At 35.9% G+C, this 24,062-nt stretch overlaps 2 protein-coding genes across 2 annotated transcripts; one reads left to right on the top strand and one right to left on the bottom strand.

Moving 5' to 3' along the window:
• The first annotated feature begins 376 nt into the window (after positions 1-376).
• Positions 377-16,036, top strand: LOC107840794 (histone-lysine N-methyltransferase EZA1). Its single transcript, XM_016684717.2, has 18 exons — positions 377-533; positions 1,243-1,344; positions 3,586-3,857; positions 4,471-4,635; positions 5,595-5,679; positions 5,849-6,004; positions 6,212-6,259; positions 6,335-6,406; positions 6,902-7,019; positions 7,138-7,537; positions 9,170-9,314; positions 11,860-12,080; positions 12,568-12,699; positions 14,392-14,479; positions 14,574-14,621; positions 14,715-14,843; positions 15,335-15,412; positions 15,482-16,036. Exons 1-18 carry the CDS (start codon positions 498-500, stop codon positions 15,665-15,667), a joined length of 2,481 nt encoding a protein of 826 aa, XP_016540203.2. The 5' UTR covers positions 377-497; the 3' UTR covers positions 15,668-16,036.
• A 310-nt stretch (positions 16,037-16,346) lies between these two features.
• LOC107840801 (protein trichome birefringence-like 6) lies at positions 16,347-19,619 on the bottom strand. The gene is made up of 5 exons (XM_016684730.2): positions 18,658-19,619; positions 17,994-18,186; positions 17,718-17,908; positions 16,849-17,007; positions 16,347-16,759 (listed from the first exon to the last, which is right to left on the bottom strand). The coding sequence occupies exons 1-5, from the start codon at positions 19,353-19,355 to the stop codon at positions 16,438-16,440; spliced, it is 1,563 nt and encodes a 520-aa protein (XP_016540216.2). The 5' UTR covers positions 19,356-19,619; the 3' UTR covers positions 16,347-16,437.
• Between the last annotated feature and the right edge of the window lie 4,443 nt (positions 19,620-24,062).

The raw sequence follows: 24,062 nt of genomic DNA, 5'->3' as shown, positions 1-24,062 counted from the left end.
ATCGTTTTAACACAAAAAATAAAACTTTCATAGTGCACAAATATGATCTTTAACTATTCAAAATCGCACAAATATGACCTCTCTCCAAGTCAGCCCTTTTAACGACGTGACACCATGTGATTGGACCTTTCCACGTAGGCGCGAGAGACTCACGCATGGGGTTATAAAATCGGATGTCATATTTGTTCAGGTTTTGAATTATTAAAGATCCTATTTGTGCACTATTAAAGTTTAATATCAAAGTTATAATTTAATGTCAAGTTTAAGATTATTTTTATGTATTAACTCTTTTTCTTAATAGAGTAACTTGTGATAATTAAAATTCTTTTGTAGCGGAGTATTTATTTATTTAATTTTTCCTAAGTAGTAGTATCATATTCGGATTTTATGTCAAATAAGCATTCTCTACCCACGTAATCTGCTCTCACTCCTCTTACGCTACTTACATTACACCCCTTATTCTTCTTGTTCAAATTTGTCATCTACACAAGACTTCCATGATCTCCTCCAGCTCCACCTCTCCTGATTCTGAGGCCAGTCCCACTGTCAATCCCCTTTTTTCATTCTGTGTTTTTAATCACTTGTTGCTAATTCATTAAATTAGACTAATTCTTGCAACCCCTTTTGTCTGATCATCTTGTTTATTGATCTTTTCTTGTGTGGTTGTTGGGTACTTGGGATTCTTAAAAAAAATGATTTTTTGTTGAAGAGAAACATGTTGTTTTTTTTTTATCTTGGTGATTTTCCTTGCTTCAATTGTTGAGAAAACAGGGGAAAGTGTAAGGAACTAATAGTAAATTAGGAAAATTGTGTGTTTTTACATGTTTCTTTGATTGTGTTTTACTACTATGTCTATTTGCTTAAATTGAGCTGAGGGTCTATCGGAAATAGTGTCGCTACCTCCAAGGTAGCGGTAAGGTTTACGTACACTTTACTTTCCCTCGACCCCACTTGGTGGGATTACACTTGTTATATTGTTGTTGTTGTCTATTTGAAAATTAATCTCATCTAGCTAATGATCTATTGCCCTCACCTTACTTGTTGAATGAAATTATGAGCTATGTGTTCTTTTTCCCCTCTTTATGTGTCCCTTTTTGTTGTTTGATGTCATCAGATAATTTGGGCTTTACTTGAGGTCTGAACTTCAATTTGTTTCCAATTCAATTATAGTCGAGTATTTGTTTGTGTTGCTTTTTGATTAATTATGCATGGATGAAAACTTTTATCTTTCTAAATTGGCAGAAGTCAGACGGAGAAAATGAAGGAGATTGTTCGGCATCTCTAATGTACAGAATCAATCAGCTGAAAAGGCAAATTCAAAAGGACAGAATTCTTTCAGTCAGGGTACTAGTTCTTTTGTATTTCCATTTTCTAGATTTTTTTTATTCAAAACTTGAAATTGTATTCTGCTGATGTCATGGCAAGCACACAAATATTCGCTGATACAATCTTCAGGATTTTTGGTATGCGGTGGGATAAATTAGTTGAGGGACTATAATCTCCGGATAATTTAGTCCACGTACCAAATGACCTTTCATCTCTTTCTCTTTTTCTGTTGAATGGTGTTTGGTCCAGTCATACCTTAGTTAATGCAGAACATCATTGGAAACTTTGCTCTCAAATGAATATTTGCTTTCTAAAGATCTTTGGTTTTTAATTCTTATTCTGTGAGCAAAGCAATTGGAGTAACTGGTAAGTTACATGGCATGTTGCTGCCATGCGACCAGGAGGTAAGGGGTTCAAGCCTTAGAAACAACCTCTTGTAGAAATGCAAGATTAGGCTGCGTACAACGGACTCTTGTGGTCGGTCCCTTCCTCGGACCCATAGTGGGAGCTTTAGTGCTCTGAGCTGCCCCTTTTTCAAAAAAGAAATTTCTGTGAGCAAAGCAATTAGTGATTAACTTCTATTTTTTTGAGTTTACTAGTTGGAAGACTTTTGAGTCCAAGTCTCAAAGTTTTAAAGTGTACAATTAAACATGCGGGCTGTCACTTTGCTGACATGTATGTTTAGATAATAACACAGATATATGCATGTACGTGTATGAGGGAAACACAGATATATGCATATACATGTATGAAGGAAACACATAAAATCTGTCTATTTAAGTATTCATCCTAAGGAGGAGATGATCAATGCATACTCATAGAGTCAGGTCAGGTAACAAATTGTAATTAGAATTTGATTTATCAAATATATTTCTGTTAGCATGGAAGAGAGATTCTATGGGATGGTGATATTATGGCTTTGGTACTATTCGGCACAGGAGAAACCAAACATCAATAAAATAATTGTGCTTGAAACGGAGAATGCGAAGAAGGTTATATGACCCAATAAAAGGAAACATCAACTTTCTTGTTCCAAGTGTTATTAATGGCGAGCGCCATGTCGCCAATGGCGAATGGCGAGGCAACGTCGCCATATGCCTTCGTGGAAATGCCACCTTCCGAAAGGCGACGAGGCGAGAAAGGCGCTGCCTTTTGTTTTTAATATTTTTAAGTTAGGGTTTTAAGGATAAAACGTAATTTTAGGGCTTTTATTTCCATATTTGCTTCGACTGCTGCCATTGCGAGACGAGAAAGGCGACTGCGAGTGTGACTCGCAACTCCAGCGGGGCGACTTGTGACTCCGGCGACTGGTACATAACTCCTTTTTTTTTCTTTTTCTGCTTTCTTCTACTTTCTTCTTCTGATTTCTTCTTCAAATCAGTTCTCTTCTTCCTCTGATTTATTTTACTTCTTCCCAAATTTTTTTTCACACTGAGACACTCACAAACCAGTAGACATAATACTTACTGTTTCTGATTTCTTATAACTTATATAATATACTCCCTCCGTCCCATTTTATGTGTCGCCATTTCCTTTTTGGTCCGTCCCAAAATGAATAGCACCTTTCCTTATTTGGTAACTATTTAAAAACTATTTAAAGATACAATTCCACTTTTACCCTTATTGGTCCCACTTATAAGAACCCACTTGTTAAAGATAGTAATAGTACATTTTTTGATAAAGGACAATTTGTTAAACATCACCAAGTCTTTTCTTATTTCTTAAACTCCGTGCGCGGTCAAACTATGCCACATAAATGGGACGGAGGGAGTACTAATTAATATCATAATTGTTTGATCATTAACAACAATTTCAATGGCGTCTGCGTCTCAATCTAATAGTAACAAACAAAAGGACATTGGATGGAATTAGGACCAAAGAGATTCGGTGATATGTAATTGTTGTTGACTGTTGAGTCTTGAGTCATTCAAGTCCTAGACTTTTAATATCTACTATCTATTTGTAGTTTTTTACTTGAAATGTTTGCTAATATATTATTGCTATATATTTTAATTTTTTGGTATTAATTGTCATCTCACTTTCAACAGGCGATTGCCTTGCCGCTGTCGCCGTCCAAAACACTGCTTGGTCCTCATTGAGTGACTGTGGTGTGCTATGTCATATGTATTTTCTAGACTTACAAAATTCCATTCAATTGAGGGGCACAGCATGAATGGTGGCTTGAAAGCCCCTCCAAAAAGATAAACCATAATTAAAAGAAAGGGGAAAGGATTATCTGACATGCTTGTTGTTCTGTAGGAAAAACATGAAGAGAACAAAAGGAAGCTAGAAAATCATGTTTCTGAACTTCTCTTGCTGGCTACATCAAGGAGTGATTCTATGAAGAACCCTGGGACTGGTAAAATGCTTTCTGTAAGAATATCAAATCCCCTCTGCAAAGTTGGTGGATTTCTTCCAGGTTCAGGAGACAGGGACTATGCTAATGGAGAGGAAGTCGTATCTTCAACAACTGCCAGACTTCCCCTCGCTGAGAACATTCCACCATATACCACTTGGATCTTTCTAGATAAGTATGTGATAATCATAATTATATCAAGTCCAATACTGTGAAGAAGTCCATAGAAGAGGGCACACTTAAGGAAAGAATTCTAAATATTAAATTTGTTGCTAGCTACATTGGTTAGCCTTTTTATATATTGTGAACCTGAAATCTACCGTTTCGCTAGTATAAGACTTAATTATAAGCAGTAAAATTTGTTTTTTTTTCTTTATTTTCCATATTTTGTTTTGGACACAACACTTTCATGAGAAGCTTGAGATAGAACATTTGACCTTTGTCATGGATTTATTTTCCTTTTTTTAAATATCTATTTGGTGATTAGTTATCCTCAACAGCTGAAATCCACTCTGAAGCTTAAGGCAGTTCCATAATTTAATACTAGCTTGGAGAAAGTTGGGGCTTGGGGAAAACTAGTTTCAGCAGTATCATTCATCAATTATCATGCATTGAAGCTAATATTCTTCATCTTGCCTTCTCCAGTTACTCTTCTTTAGCTTCTATGTAATGTACCTTCTGAGTTTTCGATTAGGCCAAGAGTTGATGCTATATGTTTATACTTTCTTCTTATTCAAAATAAGGATTTTATTTGCTCTTTGCTCTCAATTCTTCTTCACAAAACACAGAAATCAAAGAATGGCCGAAGACCAATCAGTGGTTGGGAGAAGGCGGATATATTATGACCAGCATGGTAGCAGCGAGGCACTAATCTGTAGTGACAGTGAGGAAGACATAGCAGAACCAGAGGAAGAGAAACGTCATTTTTCTGAGGGGGAGGACAAAATTCTTTGGTGAGTTCAGATAATACAGTATGTATTACAACTTCGTAAAATATTAGCCCTTTTCCATTCATTTATAAAACAGATTTTTGCTTCAATGTTGGAGAGAAAAACTGACCATACACCCTTTGGAGAATTGCATTTGATGTAGTTTATTTATCTATCTGTGTTGCGGAACTAATGCTTAGTGCTTACATAGGGAAAGTTTGTATATGTCATGCCTCAAGTCCGCATGACCGGCTAACCACACACTACTAGAACCTAACGAACCAAACCCGTATAATGCATCCTGACCATCTGGTGAAAACCAAATAAACCGCGGAAGCCAGTTGAAAAATTTATACATTTTCAATTTAATCATGAAATATTTTCAACTTCAAAAAAACATACCTGAAGATTTCATAAGAATAATGAGTCAAACATAAAATAGATGTCTTTCCATGTATGTCTTGTATACTCCCATTGTTACAACCCAACACATCTTACTATGGAGCCTCTATAGATGGAATAGAATTAAACTCTTGGGACAATTCCTGACTGAAGAAAAGAAGAAGGAATACCCTAGTTATCGCATACCTCAAATGAGTCACTCTTTTTTGGTATGAAGGGAATTGATTTGATTGTTCCAAGTTGTTTGATTGACGGACGATTTGTTATCCTGTCCTATCCCCAGTCCCCTGCCATAGTAACCTGGGCATATTATGCTGCTTCTTTCCCTTGGATAGAATAGTTAGCTTTCTGTATGCTTATGTAATCTTCCATGCACCAGCAGTTAACTGGAATATCCTACCTATATTCAGCCAGCTGGAGGAAATTGCTAGCATTTAGTGCTGGTAATTCCCTGAATAGAAAGGGTATAGCTGCAGCCTGCAGATTTCAGATAGGAAATACATTTTTGCAGTAATTGTCAGTTTGCTTCTCCTTTTGTGGCTCACAGAGCCATCTTATATTCATTTTTTGGGATTCTGTAGGATGGCTTCACAGGAGTTTGGGCTCAACGAAGAAGTTCTTGACATCTTGACCCATTATGTCGGAGGCACCACTTCCGAAATCCTGGTAAACTGAGTTAGTGATGTAATTGGGTAATGAAATTGTTGGATGTTTTGTTTACCTCATTCATGTGTGTTTGGGCTTGCTCATATGTTGACACATGTATTTCTATCTTTCATGGTTATCTTGTTGGTGGCTACCTATGGAATCATTTTGTATACTATCTGATTTGTAGGAGCACTGTAATGTGCTTAGGCAAAAACATCAAGATACAAGCGGCAAAAGTTTGAAAGATTCTGGGGACAGTGGATTTGGGGGGAGAATATTTCTGGACAAAAGCCTTACTGCTGCTTTGGATTCTTTTGATAACCTTTTCTGTCGCCGCTGTCTGGTATGTGCTTGAAACGTGTAATTTTTTGTTGTTAAAACTAAAACAGAAGTTTAAAACAGCCTCTCTATCTCACCTCTGAGGTAGTGGTATGGACTGCGTACACGTACACTCCCCAGACCCCACTTTGTGGAAATAGACTGGGTATGTTGTTGTTGTTGTAAAACAGAAGTTTAATGTGTTTTTGATTGGTCCCCTGTACTTAAACAGGTGTTTGACTGCCGTCTGCATGGCTGTTCACAAATTCTTATTGATGCTGTAAGTATAATTGCTCATCCAGCTTTTTCTACTGAATTTGTGTATGCAAATCTAAAAGTTCCTTTCATTTGGCAGGTTGAAAAGCAGACCTATTCTTCTGATTCTGAAGATGATGGGAAACCTTGCGGTGATCAGTGTTATCTTAAGGTATTCTTTAGACATTTGTATACAAACAAGGAGATCGCACTTTCTTAAGTTAGGAATGCCCCTCAGTGTGTCATTGATTTGGTTTATATTAAGATAAATCTTGTTTTTAAGGTAGTCTGGAATATTTGTAGTATTTTAGTTCCTAAACTTTTTCAACTAAGCAGCTTAGATTATTCAGTAAGTACCTTGGCAGCTCTGCTTTTAACGTACAACTTTCGTATTAGCTTTTCGGACCATCGAATGCCAAGTGATCTTTCCTACTATGCCGTGGAGTTGATGGTCATAAAATACATCTATTTTTCTAGGCCTTAGAACCTCCATTTTGATTTTAAAATTTTCCTTTATATTACATAATCAGTTCAGTTTTGGTAACACTTGCCACTGCTTCTGACTGCTATTATCATTTGCTAACTTGCTCTTCTGCTTTTTGTCCCCCCTTCTTTTTTCACTCACTTTCAGCTTTTTATGTGGGAGAAATTCATTTTGGGGTTTTAGGTAAAAGGTGAAGCAAACCAGACTAAATGTTCAACTGTAGATCCAGTGGAGGAGTCAGAAAAGCACATTTCAGAAGTGGGAGGTAGTTCTATGGTCATCAAGAGAACTAGAGACACAGGTGGCGAAAATTCACACTTCTGATAACAGATCACTTTGCTGATATTTTCTCATCTTGTCTATAACATTTGAATTACCTGTTGTTGGTTCCACTTGTGCATGTTTCGTTGTCACAATAGACGAGCACACTGATAGCAAAATGCAGCATGGAGTATCAGAGTCTATAAAAACAACTTTCGAGAAGTCAGATCTGGTTTTGGATGACCAACAAGATTCTTCTTGTAAGAGGAGGAAATTGTCGCTCCCTACTGCTGTTAGTGTGGCAGCAGAAGATGGACCTGAGGGCAATGGGATATCTATTATCAGCAATGATTATGTATCACATTCACAAGAGCCAGACCAGTCTGGCTATAATCATGATATTTCTTTGCATAAGACCGGGGACAAAGTCAGGAATGACACAGAGGACTCTAAAAAGGAAACTGTGAATCATGCATCCTACTCGAAAAATCTACCAGATTGGAAACCCCTAGAGAAAGAATTATACTCAAAAGGGATAGAGATATTTGGGAGAAATAGGTATGGATTTTAGTTAATTTTGGTTCTTCCTTAATAATAGAATTACAATTATTTCACATTAAAATAGGTCGATGTCATCAGTGGTAAGAAATGCATGTCCAGGTGAATGAAAAAGGTTGAACCTACTGTTCCAAATTGAACATATACCTTCTTTTAGATTTAAACAAAAAATTGTTAGACTAGGTTTTTTCTTTCCATGTGGATATCATCTGGTAATTTGTTGTTTCTCGTTGACAACAGACCAGAGAGTGAGAGATTAGATGGTAAAAACAAAAGGAGTCCTTCTGAGTCTTCACATGTCACTTGGTGCTTTTGATAGCACTCAGGTCAGTAGTAACATATCCTTAAACTTTACAGACCATGCAATCTATTTCGTCCCCATGCAATGATAGGTCCGAATAAAGGGCAGCTCGGTGGACTAAGCTCCCTCTATGCATGAATCAGGGGAAGGAACCATTTACGCAGCCTTACCTTGCATTTGTGCAAGAAGCTGTTTCCGCGTGCAATGATAGGTCAGACTCAGAAATAGAAACTGTCTGCCCTTCTTTTCCAGCTACAGGCACTAGTGTTACCAAGCTGACATGTGTAAATCATTTTTAAGATCCAAAGCTCCACATTCTTTGTACTTAAATACGGATTTCCATATGTATATGCTGCTATCTGTTTTGTGTCTCCCACCAATTTCAAACAATCCTTTCCTGGGGCTTCCAGATAACCAATCCTCATTATTCTCCACATTCTATAGTTGCTTGTAATAATTTCCGATGGAGGTACTTTATATGTTTCTACTGGCACACATATATCATGTCTTGATTGACTACTCTTGTACCATCTGGCACCATATTTAGGAGCAGCCATATAGAGCTGATTAAGCTTCGGACTCAAAAGGGCACATGTTCTTGTGAGAAACCATGGGCAACTCCAGATAGTTGAAAGTTAAGAGAATTATGAATTGGTCGGTGGGCTATGTAACAGGAGATGGCCTAGCTGTATTTCATTTTTTGGGAACTCATTCCATGTTGAATTCTATTTTACAAAAGAATTGTTGATATCTTTTTGGCAATAAACAATATCTAGGCGATGGGGTGATTAGATGTTTTTTGGAATCCTTTTCACTTGTATTATTGTGAGAAATGAGGCAGCGTTGAACTCGAGGATATTTTATTAGCTCACACTTTACCTGTGATATTCCTTTGTATAAAAGGCCATATGTTGGCTAGTCAAAGTTTTTGTTTCTTTCTATGCCAAGATTAGTTGCTGAACTTTCCTCAGTATCAAGCAATCAGTCAATCATAGAAGTGAAAGTAGGGGGCATTCATCTTTTTGCTGGCCTTCCCAGGATCCTTTTACATTTTAGGAGAGTCCTTTTTTTCATGTCCATGACGGATCACCTGGATAAATGCTACACCATACTTGAGCTCACTACTCCCTCTATTTTGAGAAATCTGCTTTTTCTTTTTATGCAGATCATATTTAACCCCTACCCCCACTTGGTCGTGCTTCTTAAGTACATGGATTTAATTAAGTGTTGGTAACAGATTGTTGTCGGACTATATTTTATCAAGTGATATACTCAAATCAGATTGTTAGGTCAATGTGTGTGAGCTCTAACAGATATCTCATACATTGCAGTTGCCTCATTGCTAGGAACTTACTTCCTGGCTTGAAAACTTGTATGGAGGTATCCTCTTACATGGATAATGGAGCAGCAGCACTACGTGGAGGCTCCACAAGCTTTTTTTCAGAGGACAATGGGAAAGATGGCATGGATTACATGGTTTGTGTTCCTCTTCGTGCCTAATCATTTACTTGATGCTTTGGCCCAAAGATGGTAATACATGAATCTTCATATTCCTCAGACCTTGAAACGACTGAGGGGTTGTTGTGGTACACAGCATATTTTAGAACATATTTTACCTACTTAATATGTTTGGGACTGTGAAAAGATGTTTGTATTTTTAGCAATACTCCTTAAGGTGATATTTTTCAATCCAGGGAGAAGGATATTCTGAATGAGATTGTTAGTCTTCTTTATAAATCCTAAAATGGCAAAAGATTTCCCTACCACGCGATGGACTTACATCCAAGGATGAAGTTCAAAAGAAAAGGTTAGCCCAATAAGCCAGACATCACATTGCATTAAACTTCATACCCATATTTTAGTGCGATAATTATAAAAAGTTAATTCATGAAAGGTTATTTTTAATTTTTGTAGTATAATCTTGGCCTGTATACAAAAAGTATACTTATCTTGTTCACACAAATATATGTAGAGCTGAAGTTTATGTTACCTTTCTCAAAAAAAAAAATATATATCTAGAGCTAAAGTACTTGACTAGAGGACAGACTTCTAATTCCAGTCTATAATTTGGACAAAGTACTCTGAACAGACTGTTCCAAGCTATCAGCTTTGCAATAAAAAGAAAAGGCATTATGGATCCTTTGGTGTTCATGAGACCATTTCTACTGTTATAAATATTTGGAGCAGCAGGCGGTGCTACCTTCCAACATTCTGTACCCTCTTTTTTTATTTTACACAAGGATGGGATAGCTTTTTGCTCTCAAAAAAAAGCAATGTTTTTTTTAGCTACGCAATGCAGGCTCCTGTAACTAGTTGTGAACAGGTTTTTGTGGGGTTTGCTCCTTAGTTGTAGATGTAGATTAAGCTATCTTTTGTAATTGAGCAAACTCCTATGTCATTCCCCTTTGTAATTTTGTTGCATCTTCTTGATGCGTTTAATGGAACTCTTCTTACAACAACAACAACAAACCCAGTGTATTCCCACATAATGGGGTCTGGGGAGGGTAAGATGTACGCAGTCCATACCACTACCTCCGATGAGGTAGAGAGGTTGTTTCCAATAGACCCCCAGCTCACGACACGAGATACTAATTAAATCCGAAATAAAGCATGGGAAAAGATGAAAAGACATAACTAATCCACCCACAAAGGATAATAAACAAAGAATAGTAAACAAATACATAATAAGGCATGCAACAATGTGGCATAATAAGAAAAGTACACCCACCCAGTATTGCCCTACCCCAACGACCCAAACTATCCCTAACCTTCTATCCTGATTCGCGTCTTCCAGATCTTCCTATCTAGGATCATGTCCTCAGTGAGCTGCAACTGCTCCACGTCATGCCTAATCACCTCTTTCTAGTATTTCTTCGGCCTACCCCTACCCCGCCTGAATCCATTCAATGCTAGCCGCTGACACCTACGAACCGGGGCATCCGTGCCCCTCCTCATCACGTGCCCGAACCATCTCACTCGAACTTCCCGAATCTTGTCCTCCACCGAAGCCACTCCAACTTTTTCCCGAATGGTCTCATTCCGAACTCTATCATCCCTAGTAAGCCCACACATCCAACGCAACATCCGCATTTCTGCCACCTTCAATTTTTGGATGTGAGAGTTTTTGATTGCCAACACTTTGCTCCATACAACATGGCCGGACGAACTGCCACCCTGTAGAATTTGCTTTTAAGCTTAGGCGGCACCTTCCTATCACACAACACCCCTGAGACGAGCTTCCACTGCATCCATCCTGCCCCAATACGGTGGGAGACTCCTCGTCAATCTCACCATTTCCCTGAATCATGGACTCGGGATACTTGAAACTACCCCTCTTGCACACTGCCTGGGAATCCAACCTTACTACCACGTCGTCCTCCTGCTGCAAGTCATTAAACTTGCATTCCAAGTACTCTGTCTTGGTCCTACTCAACCTGAACCCTTTAGACTCAAGGGTCTGTCGCCACACCTTTAGTTTATCATTCACACACCCCGCGTCTCATCAATCAAAACTACATCGTCTACAAAAAGCATACACCACACCTCTTCTTGAATACGCCGCGTCAACACATCCAACACCAAAGCAAACAAAAACGGGCTAAGAGTAGATCCCTGATGCAGCCCTGTCAAGACAGGGAAATGCTCTGAATCTCCTCCCACCATCCTAATGGAACTCTTCTTACTTCATCAGAAAAAAAAATGGTTTTTCTCAGGCCGTAACAAGATATTTTCACATGCAGAAGGAATAATCATATTGTCGAGCATTATTTCTAGTTCATTTTTGAACCACAGAATGTTGCACAAGTTTATTTTAGGAATTTGAGGAAGTCGGATCCTCTTCTTCGGAAATTGATGCATATATGAGATTATAAGTGGAGCATACTACCATATAAGGTGCTGCTGGAATTGAAAATACTCAAGCAACTGATTTTTGTTTGTTAGCATTCTACTTTCCTAGATTAGTTTGAGTTACTTCCTTCATGGTGTATATCCATCTAATTTAATGTTTTTGGCTGTTTAGGAGCCAGACATTTCGACAAAATCACGTTTTCTTCGTAGAAGAGGCAGAACACGCAAGCTGAAGTATTCCTCAAAATCTTCTGGGCATCCCTCGATCTGGAGAAGAATGGCCGATGGAAAGAATCAATCATGTGTACAGTATAATCCATGTGGATGCCAGCCGATGTGTGGAAAGAATTGTCCTTGTTTGCAGAATGGTACTTGCTGTGAAAAGTATTGTGGGTATGTTTAGCTTTTGAATTTGTCAGTAAAGGATTTCGTCTTTGACTTGTTAAGTCAGATGCTTCTCCAGTTCACCTTTTTCTCTTCTTTTTCTCTTTTAACTACGTCCATGCCCCCTTTAAAGCTTGTTCTCTTGCACCCCTCCTCTCCTCCTGAATTCATTGATGGCTCTCTGCTTGATGCTTTGCATGTGCTCAATACATATGAGAGTGGTGCAGTGTATCAACTTTTGTTGCATTTACCATGCATTGAACTACAGTAAAGTTGAACAGGAGTTAATAAACTAGAACAGTTATGTCCTCAATTGCATTTATTGATATGTGAAAGAAGACTGCCGCTCGATGTCCTTGACGGAGTTCGTTGTTAAAAAAAGTTTAACTCTTTTTTGTTTTTGGTTTACTTAGGATAGATGGGAATTCATTTGTTCATTTTCTGATAATATTTCAGGTCCCTGTCATCTCTCCTAATATCTCTTCTTCCATTTCAGCTGCTCAAAAAGCTGTAAAAATCGTTTCCGTGGATGCCATTGTGCAAAGAGTCAATGCAGAAGCAGACAATGTCCATGTTTTGCTGCTGGACGTGAATGTGATCCTGATGTTTGCCGCAATTGCTGGGTTAGGTAAATGTTGCTAAATTGGGCTTAACTCATGCCATTGCAGATACATTTAGTGGCTCATCATAAATGCTGATTTACACTAATTAGTAATTACCAATTGAATCGTTCTGGATAATCAAGTTTTTTGAGAAATGTACTTGACACTTGAAGTATATGAAGTCTTCATGCTGTGAGTACAACTAAACAGGAAGAACTCCAGAGAAGCAGGATTTAAAAAGATATAGGTTGTAAGGGGAAGAACAATCTTATACTGATTTGGCTGACTAGATTCAAATGTTCTCTTTTTTATGCAGATCTTTTTCAGATAGATGGCTAGACTTTTGGGTAGCCAAATGGCTTAAATATTTGTACTTCTGAGGGTGAATCAACGGGGAGACATTTGACTTGTCAAAAGAAAATAAATGAGTTGGCCAAAAGAATACTTTTAGCTTAATTGAATGCTTTTTTTGGCTGAAAGATAAAGAGAGATAAGGTGGAAAAATAAAGCAGTGATTGTAGAAGAAGTTTTTATTATGATATTGACGTTAACTGTAAAATATCAACAAGGTACTACGTGAACCTATATATGTAAGCAAATAGATTCTCGAAAGTCGGGATGTCAAATGGACGGGTTGGGCTGAATTTGGCGGGTCAAAATGAGTTGAGTTAATAAATGGTTGGGTCAAAGATTACTTGGGTTGAGATGGTCTGCATCAAGATGAGTTAAATAATGGGTCATAAGGTTACCCATCCAGCTCTCACCAAGTTTTAATTTTTTTCCCTTACAATTAGTTTAATTACCATATAAAACTAATAGAACCTTTTTCCTTTATTATAGCTATATATAACATATCAAACAACAACAATTAAGAAATGTTTTGACAAGGTTTCTCATTAGTCAATTTGGCCGAAATCAGCCAAACTCTTGGATGAATTGAATTTGGGCCGGTCAAAAATGGGCTTAGATAATATAAATAGGCTGGTCATTAACTCTCCGGCCCATATGACATGTTATGTTTTCATGGGCTAATTTTGCAACCCCAACCTGCACCCCCTACTCAAATTTTATTGGACACTCATGGTAGTTGTAGTCTCCCAAAGCGTTTCTAATATATGATGAATTAATGATGCTTCTAGAGTTCTAGTATCAAAACCATTTAGCAACTCCCTGTAATATTTACTTTCACGAACTTTAACATCTAGGAAATGTTGTCACACCATCAGTGATCAAGTAATCCCGAGACTAGGTAGTCGTGCGAGTTATTTGACCAATCGCCTTATGAAGAACCTTCCTCCTTTCTTCAAACCCTCACCCCCATGGACAACCAAAACACTAAGAAAGAGAAACAAAGGCCTCAATTTTCTGTTTTCTTTACAAATTATTAGCTGACAGAGAATGATATTTGTAGTTATGCATCTTTGTGAGTGTTTCATCTCAATGACGTGTTATGCTAAGAAGTCAAGCACTATTATTCCTCCAATCTCATCAAAGTCGCAGATACTGAGCTTTAGTAGTGCTGATCCCGTTTACTTCTTGTGCATCTTGACAGACTTTTTTGTGTTGCAAAGTTTTGCACAAGTTCTAGTAAGAGAACCATCACAAGGCTGAAGTGCTCGTCTTCATGCTGCTTTTAAAAAATTATGTAGTTGAAAACTAAACTGTAGTCTCTTAATTCACCCATGTATTGCTTCTTGAAATATTTACACACTTTTCAGCTGTGGCGATGGCTCATTGGGTGAGCCTCCTAGGCAAGGAGAAGGTCAATGTGGTAACATGAGGCTCCTCCTACGGCAGCAGCAAAGGGTCAGATATTTTAGGAGTTTCAGTTACTACTGCTGTTAAAATTGTCTTTTTCCTTCTCTCCTTTTCCAATCTGTCTTGCCGCATTTCTGAACAGATTCTGCTGGGAAAATCTGATGTTGCTGGATGGGGAGCCTTTCTGAAGGTAAGCCATTTTCCTATGTGAAACACTTTCTTCTTAAGTTAGTGATATAAAGTATAACTTTAATCTTCTTCTCTTTTTCTTTTTGGCACCTAGAACCCTGTTTACAAAAATGATTACCTGGGAGAATATACTGGTGAATTAATTTCTCACCGAGAAGCAGATAAACGGGGGAAGATATATGATCGTGCAAATTCGTCTTTCCTTTTTGACTTGAACGATCAGGTGAGAACTGCTGATATCTGAGATTCTAATATTCCCTTGTATTGTGAAATCTGAATCTTAAAAGGTAAATGCTCTTATGTCCATAATCTAGGATGTCTAGTTACATGTTGTTACTCATTTTCAATTGTGAATTTGGTGCATTACAATTTTCGATTCCAAAATATCCAATTATTAACCCGTAATGTCCTCCAGATATGCTTGTCATTCAGTTTTGAGATCCTTTAACCTGAATGCCCGATTTCTTCAACTGAGAGAATGATGAAATTAATAACTTAAGGCAGTTAACTAACACTCCTCTTAGGGTTGTGCTCCTTTTATCAATTCAATCCTAATTCTTTGATACTGAGGTTACTGTATTATTTCGTTCTTTACAAATATGACTGAGTTGTAACCTAGAAGTTGTATTGATTTAACATCTTAAGCTAACTTGTTAGAGAATTTTATAAGCTTTGATAAACATTTCATCTCCTGCGCTCATCTCTTTATTACAGTATGTCCTTGATGCCTATCGGAAGGGAGACAAGCTGAAATTTGCCAATCACTCATCAAACCCAAACTGTTATGCGAAGGTACATACAAATCCTATGTATTAGAGTTCAATAAAATTCTTCATTGTTGCTGATTCAACATTTTTTAAGGTAATGCTGGTTGCTGGTGATCATCGAGTTGGGATATTTGCAAAGGAACGTATCGAAGCTAGTGAGGAGCTATTCTATGACTATCGTTATGGTCCTGATCAAGCACCAATATGGGCCAGGAAACCTGAGGGCACAAAGAGCGACGATTCACCAGCACCTCAAGGTCGACCAAAGAAACACCAATAATCTCATTGGGACAGTATCAGACTATCTCAATGGTTGTAACGTAACCATTTCTATCTTATTGTGGAGTGCTTAACATGGAGGAGGAACGTAGGAAGCTTGATATAGTGTTATAGACGATCATAAAAGATCTTTATTTTCTTTTTCTTTGTTGTGGGGATCCTTTATATTTTATTATATTACTGTGCTAATAATAAGGCATCAAAGAAGTGATAGGAGAGAGGATCCATCTATGAAAAGAATAAGCAGAAAAATGTGGAAGGAAACATGTATACATATTAGTCAACTGAACAGGTGAAGGAAATTATTTGGGTTGTGGACACAAGGTGTCTTGTAATAATACAGTTTATATAAGTCTTTTTCCTTTTACCATATTTAGCTTTTGAACCAGCTCTCCCTTGAAGCCCTTTTATGATTTTTGGGTACAAAGGTGAACCACAAGTCAAGATTCAGTCCAAAATAAGCAAAATCAAAATTTGGGAGAAACTTATGTTCGTATTGTTGTAACAGGATATATCATATGAAAGGTTGTGTCATGTTGGACGGATTATATTATGATCCTATATTTGATCCATTTCGATCGAAGTAAACTTTGGATGTATGAATTTGACCCATTTTAACCCGTTCAAATTTGACTAACACATTCATTTTCCATCTTAGATAATTGACAAACCAAGATAGGTAGAGCAAAAGATTAACCTCGATTTCACATCTATATACAGCCTAGCAAACATGCTGAACAAATGAAAGAATTACAATTTGAGAATGAAGTTTCAGTTAGCCAAACTCTTCCTTCTTTTACTTTCTAAATGCATATACAAGATTTCATTCCAAGTATCTGGAACCCCTGGGAGACACCAATGGCTACAATCTTGAACACGCGAAGAGGTGCCAGGTTTTCTTCCATATATAGAAGGATGACCATCAATCCTGTAATCTGACAAACCAGTTATATTCAAAAAGGTAACTGGAGTCTTCATATTCCCAATGATTTGCTCAACTATTGTGTTCTTTTCTGGATACTCTCCTCTGTATGTCTCGGGGGTTGGTTGAGAAGCTTCTCTGCAGTGCCCACCAGTGTTCCACTGACCCCCACTGTCCAATTTAAGAAGAGGGCGATAAGCCATGAAGCCAGTAATGTCGTAAATCTTATGACAGTGACATGAAAGCAAGTTAAGGCATACCTGAAATGAGAAGGAGCAGAACTTCGGAAGAAAACTTGTGTTTTGCTTGGATTGACATATCTATCAATCCATGATGCCCAAGTAGTCAGAGCTTTTCCAAAAGCTGTTGAAACATCAAGACGAGGATGAACTTGATTCCTCTCCTGGTAGTAATTTTTCCTGTTATGACACGGTGTTACCATTGCGCACAAGAACAACCAGTAACTTGTAAAAATTGACAGAGTGCACCACACAAATAATCTAGCTCATTAACGGGTATTGCCAAGTTCTTTCGATATCCTATCACGATATCATAATTTCATTTTCCCATTGAAATCATGGCTACTACAATAACAATTACGCTCAACCCTAAACAAGTTTGGGTCGGCTATATATATTCTCATTGATCATGTCACACCATTTAAGCTCATCTGAGGCCAAGAATAGTCTTTCTCCAATTAAACATCCGTAAAAACATGCTAGTTAGTCCTCCCAAGTACAAGACTCAAAAACAGATCATTAAACTAAGAACTTCAACATCAACTCCTTAAAGAACAGATTATATTCCGACCATTTATGTTTGACATATATTCCCTCCGTTTCGATTAGTTCGCCTTACTTTCCTTTTTAGTCCGTTAAAAAAGAATGTCTCTTTCCTTTTTTGACAACTCTTTAATTTCAACTTTCCACATTTTAAGATCACAAGATTAAATGATATTTCGGTACATTCTACCTATCTTTAGTTTAGTACCACAAGATTCAAATATTTTCTTTACTTTCTTGAACACCAAGCCAAGTCAAAACTAAAACAAACAAATTGAAACGGAGGAGTATTAAACTGAAAGTAGCTTTAAATTAGGCCCAAGGAAAACGTCTTCCAAAAGGCTTACCCTGCTTTAGTTTTATGGTGATTCCACCAATGAGCAGTGTTAAAGACCAGAATATCAGCCCCTCTCCATCTTGATGAACCTTTGTCAATCGTATCGATACGCAGGGTCTGCACCCGTTTGCTGCCTATTCTTGCCTTACCCTCATGAACCAAAAAATGAGTTACATAGTATTCAACTGTACATTGATAGTCCTGCAACAATGACACCAAGAAATGAAAACTGGAAAAACACACAAGTTTAGTATATTCAGTTAATCACAAATTTGAATTGATTTACCACAAACTTGAAACAATAATTGCCCTTCTCTTTGGTTATTCTCCGGCCACGAGTCTCATAAACCTTTCTTGGATCTTTTATTGCTCCCATTAGCAAGCAAAGCATCGATTCCCATTGATTCCTGTTGATGGAGTCACCAACAAACACTAATCTTTTTCCTCTGATAAGTTCCAGCATCTGAGTAGCATTGAACCTAAATCATAAAATGATAAACTAGGAATCTTTAAAATTTTCGAAAAACCAACCTAAATAGGCCCATCAAACTGCTTAAACTAATTAATAGTGAGCAGATGTATAATATATGTAACTTATGTGTAAAATCGTGTGTAACCATAGCATAAACTATGTATATCGGCTAGGAAAAGTAAAGACTAAAGAGGCTGGTAGAGTTGTTGCCATGTGACATGAGTGAGACATGGAAACAGCCTCTTGCAAAATGGAGGGTAAGACTGCGTACAAAAAACTCTCGCGGTTCGGCCCTTCCCCTGACTGGCACATAGCGGGAGCTTAGTGTACCAGGCCTTGTCTTTCTTTCTTATTACACTTACCAACTCTTTTATTAGCCAGACAATGAAAGGGTACAATTTAAGCAATGGATCCACACACAAAACAAAAAAGGAAGGAACCAACAAGGGGCAAAAGTGTCAAGATTTTATTGTTTTACCTTGGAATGTCACAATCTTGAGGTTGCCATCTCCATTTCATATAATTCTTATCCAATCTTCCATTACTTTCACAACTAAAACCTTCATCAATGTAGGGACATGAAGCATTTGTGTACAGAGGATAACTTTCATCAAACACCCACTTCCCGTTAGGAATATCACATTCTTTCTTATTATTCAACGCCTTGAGCACATCACTAGAAACTTCTCCTTTCTTTGACAAAGTAATGGACACATTCTGCTGCTTCCAAGTAAGAACACTACTATTCACACTAACTATTTCAAGATCCTTCGAAGAAACAATTTCAGTTTTGGTCGAGCGGTTACCAAAAAGGGTTGAAGTTTTAACACTCCCATCTTCCAAGATCGCTTGAAATGTTGAAATATTAGAAATTTGGGACTCATTTTCAAGTGTACTGAAATGGGTACTCACTAAAATGGAGTTCTTGAATTGGGTTGCTGAGTAATTTCTGTGAAGAGCAGTTAAAGTTTGAATGTTGAAGGGGGATCTGAGGCCCAAAGAGGCTGTAGTAGTAGTAGTAGTGTTGAAGTGAAGATGAGTTTGTTGACGAGTAGATAGTGGAAGGTTGAGGACATAGATGGAGAAAAACATGAAAAAGATTAAAGAAAGTGAAATGGTAAAAGAGAAAAGCCATAGTCTTCTAGGCTTAATGGAGAAACTCTTCTGCTTCTCCATGAGATTTCTGTGAGGAAACTGTTCCTCTCTCTCCCCCTTTCTGTGTGGGGTTCTCAGGGCTTTTCTTCTTCTATACACTCATTTTTATATATGGTAGTACAAGAAGTCAAGAAGAGTGGTTAGATAATGCACAGAGACACACACATGCTGACATGCAAAATTTATTAATACTACTACAATTAATCAAGAAAATGAATTGCATTTGTAGCAATGGAGAGAGAGAAATGGCTTTCTACTTTTTTTTGTTAGTTTTATCTCCTTTTCTAAGAGATTTTTATTACACGTAATAAATTTAAAAAATTATTTTTTTCTATTCATATTATAATAAGACAAGGGATTTCATTTCTTGAGTAGATCGTGCTATTGGTGGTACTATTAAAAAAAATCTATATATACTTATACTTTTTTCCTTTCAATTTATTTGATTTACTTTCCTCTTTAGTTCATTTCAAAAAAATATTCACCGTCTTTTTTAGCAACTTTTACTATTAACCTTTCATATTGCATATTTAATATCACGAGATTAAATAATATTTTAATAAATTTAACATATTTTTAATTTAAGATCATTCAATTTAAAATCTTTTTACTTTATCAAACTCCTCAGAGTCAAAATAGACTCATGCACATTTTAGGACCGGCTCAACGACCAAGTAGGCCTCATTTGTTTGCACTTAATGGAGGTTTGAATCTGAATGGTTCAAACTTCATACCATTAAGTGTATTTGATTTTTATTAAGATTTTAGGTCTGAATAGGTCTTAATTATTCAGATCTAGAACCAAGTCTTAATAGGTCTGAAAAGATATTCTGGTGTTTGATAATATTCACCACTCTATTCATAATCAGCAATCACCACCACTAACAACCTCTTTCACCGCTACCATTGTCAACCACCATCCACCACCACCAACCACCTTTACCATCACAATCACCATCGACAACAAATATCGCTACCAGCTACTATTGTCAGCCGTTACCGCACCTAGTACCTCTATTATTCTATTATATTCACCGTCGTTGACAACACCACCATCATCAACCACTACTGGCCAATCCCTACTACCGATCAATTCATCTATCACAACTAGGACCACCATTAACTATCACTAATACATCACAACCTCTACACATTCTTCGACCGCCACCACCATTGTCACTAGTAACATCACCTCTACCACCACTTCAACCACTACCGCCGCTACAGTTTATCTCTACTAACAAACAACATCTCCAACTAGCCCCAACACATCATCAACCATCATGCATTCATGTTTTAGCCAATACAATCAACACCTCAAACTACCAACATCAAGCAACGCCACATCACCACCACCACCACCATCATCAATCGCTACCATCATAACAGTCACTACAATACCAACCATCACAACTATCACCACCAACATTATTTATTACCATCATCAATCATTGTCACTGCAACCACCATTATAAACCATTCACATTATCACTAACAAACATAAATATTTTTTTCTCAATCAAATAATATAATATATGATTAATTTTTCATTTGAATTGTATTTTTTATTTTATCATATATACAAATAAAGTTTTTTTGCACATTCAGATGTAGCAAAAACAAACAATCTTAATAATTCAGTTTTCAGATCTAGAGACAATATCTTAATCATTCAGATATGCATTCAGATTCAGAAGTCTGAATCTTAAAAAAAACAAAAAACAAATGCACCCTAAGTGAAGCAATGGCTTGAGGCCTTTAAAATTGTAAAGCCTTATTTTATTTTAATTATTATATGTGATGAAGTTTGGCTTGATATAGAATTTAAGAAATTAAAAAGAAAATTAAATAGAGATCAAAACTAAGTTATAAGTATTTGTGTGGTTATAAATCATTCTAGGATTAATGAGATTTAAAGAATTTTTTTTAAAAAAAAAAATTAAGAAGAAAAATTGAAGAGTATCTTCTTAATTTTTTTTTGATTGAAATTTTGTGGTAGAAAGGTATTTTTATACAAAAAGTTACTTAGTCAATGTGATTGATAGTCAAGCATGGTTAATCTATATTCTAATAATATTCCTTTCGTTTTAATTTATGTGTCTTAGTTACTATTTGAAGAGTCGACAATTATTTTCTTTTAGTATGACTTTTTAAAATATTTTAAATTGTTAACTAAATAGACTTATAATATTTTTTTATATAGATTCCAAATATGTAATTTTTTTATATATGTATATGTAAGTAGACTTATACTATATTTTTTATTTTAAAAAATTAAAGATTTTATGTTTGTATTTACACAAAACACTAATTGAATTTGAAGTCTCTTGGTAAAGCAAAGCTTTGCTTTAGGCCCCAACATTCTTGAGCCGCCCTGACACATCTAATTTAATATTTTCTTCGTTTCAGAATAAATGAATTGTTGGATTTTGACACACAGATTAAGGAAAAAGTATTAAAGACATAAATTTAATACAACTTTCCATTTTTACCCTTTTCCATCAAGCAAATCAGTACACTTTTACCCAAAAAACCAAATCAGTATGTTGGACCAGCGGGTTCATAAGATTAAATTTGAAAAAAAAAAATTAACGATTCACTTATTTTGAAACACCAATAAATATCTCAACAATTCATTTATTGTGAAACGGAGGGAGTACAAATATAATGCTACAAGTCTACAATCAATCAAGAAAATGAATGGTACTAGACTACTAGTTGCAGTACTATTCAGACTGATTAATTAATAGTAAAACAATCACAAGAAAAAGCAGATAATTGATACTCAGAATTGATGGGGGTGGTGGAAAAGATCGCGACAAAATTGGAGTGAATTTGGTTTTCTTTGACTTATGGTTATACCTAAACCTCATTTAAAGAAGATTAGTTGTCAAATGTGCACATGATTAGCCTGTAAATATACCTAAGCAAGAGGCAAGAAGCTCCACAAAATAATAATCTTTCATCCGCTTTCTTTTCTTTCTTAAAAAAGGTTAAAAAAGATTTGAGTTGTGATTGAATATTGTGGTCTCATTGTGGCCCCATTGGATTCTGATTAATGTTAATCTGGCCCCGGGGGAGGGGATTAATTTAAGAAAAAACAAACTAATTTAAAATTTAGACATTCAAAATTATATATAAATTATAAAGTACTAGTTTCTCAATTTGAATTTATTTGGCACTATTTTCTTAATTTTATTTTTATTTTTATTTTTCATTTTTAACAAATTAAGAAAAAAATTCATGTTTTACCTTTAATATTAATTGCTTATTCTTCAAATCATTTTTCAATACATATTACTAAATACTAAACATCAATTAATAAGAGCAATATTGTAAATTCGCTATACCAATTATTATTTTCTTAATGGGAGTGCAATGTCAAAAAACAACAAGTAAAAATAAATTAAAAAAATATACATTATAATTTTCTCACATATCATATGATAAAAGAAAACATCTTCAAGTTGAAAGTTTAATCATTCAACTTCTTGTAAAAAGAAATTATTACAAGTACTTTGGAAGGAATAGCATGATATAGGAAGGTCCCGAAAATTCTCTCTTTTTAAAAAAAGAATACTTCACAGAGGCACTGGCACACACATGCATACATGCAAAGGTGCTTGGAATTTTATAACATTACAATATTATACAAACAACTAATCAAGAATAAAAACCACCATAACGATATATGGGAGATTTGATCTTGCAATTTTTTAAATTTATTATAAATTTTATATCTTTTCTATTTACATATAAAATACTTTTACTTTTATACAAAAAAAATTATTTTTTCCCATTCAATTTGTAATTGATAAAAGAAAAATCATTCTCCTCGTAATACTATACAAATGATGATAAATTTATTCAGAAGAGAAAACAAATAATGAAACGTATGCTCAGAACCTCAGAATCTGGCGGAATAATGGAAAAGATCGTGACAAAAAGAGTGTGTTTGGTATGATGTAAAATGTTTTCTTATTTTTCCTTGTTTGATTATATTAAAATATTGGAAAAATATTTTTTAAAATGACTTTTTTTTTTATTTGAGGAAAAATGACTTTCCTCATTAGCCAAGGAAAGTCATTTTTCAGAAAATAACAGATGCGACTTTTATGCCCCCACTCCCACCCCTATCCCTCTTCTCCCACTCCAACAACACTCAAATTCGTATAACTCAAAAAATTCATATTATTCAGAAATATTTTTTACTGTGCTTTACTCCAATTTTTCACTACTTGAAATAAAAAATATTGAAGTCCAAATTTTTCCTTGTTTCCAATATTTATTGAATGTATTGTTATTTTTATGTGCATAGAGGAAGACTTACCTATGTTATTTTTGCTAGTTGCATATTCCATTTTGTCATCGTTGTAACTTGTTTCACAAGGTTGAATAAGCTCGGCGTTCAATTGTATTTCTATTGATTGTGGTATCTTGAGATTGTTCTGATAAAATGTTGAAAAGTGTCTCCTATATTTGCTAATTAGCACTAATTGCTTAAAATTTAGTGACTTGTAATATCTTAATACTCGATATTGATATTATTTGTTATGCTTAAATTAGTTTAGGCAGTGATATACTAGTTAATACTTAACAATTAGTAGTATTTATCATCGTTGTAGCTTGTTTCACAAGGTTGAATAAGCTCGACGTTCAATTGTATTTCTATTGATTGTGGTATCTTGAGATTGTTCTGATAAAATGTTGAAAAGTGTCTCCTATATT

The sequence above is a fragment of the Capsicum annuum genome, chromosome 1, assembly GCF_002878395.1.
Source record: "Capsicum annuum cultivar UCD-10X-F1 chromosome 1, UCD10Xv1.1, whole genome shotgun sequence".
Classification (NCBI taxonomy): Eukaryota; Viridiplantae; Streptophyta; class Magnoliopsida; order Solanales; family Solanaceae; genus Capsicum; species Capsicum annuum.
The sequence above is the reverse complement of the archived record's forward strand: the minus strand, read 5'-3'. Positions and strand labels throughout refer to the sequence as shown.

Excerpts from the sequence above, each read along its gene's own strand:
- LOC107840794 (XM_016684717.2), top strand. The coding sequence starts at position 498 with ATGATCTCCTCCAGCTCCACCTCTCCTGATTCTGAG. Across the intron at positions 6,005-6,211 it reads TTTTCTGTCGCCGCTGTCTG|GTGTTTGACTGCCGTCTGCA; the intron begins GTATGTGCTTGA and ends GTACTTAAACAG. Across the intron at positions 12,700-14,391 it reads TGCCGCAATTGCTGGGTTAG|CTGTGGCGATGGCTCATTGG; the intron begins GTAAATGTTGCT and ends CACACTTTTCAG.
- LOC107840801 (XM_016684730.2), bottom strand. The coding sequence starts at position 19,355 with ATGGAGAAGCAGAAGAGTTTCTCCATTAAGCCTAGAAGACTATGGCTT. Across the intron at positions 17,909-17,993 it reads ATTATTGTTTCAAGTTTGTG|GACTATCAATGTACAGTTGA; the intron begins GTAAATCAATTC and ends TCATTGTTGCAG. Across the intron at positions 16,760-16,848 it reads TCTGCTCCTTCTCATTTCAG|TGGGGGTCAGTGGAACACTG; the intron begins GTATGCCTTAAC and ends TAAATTGGACAG.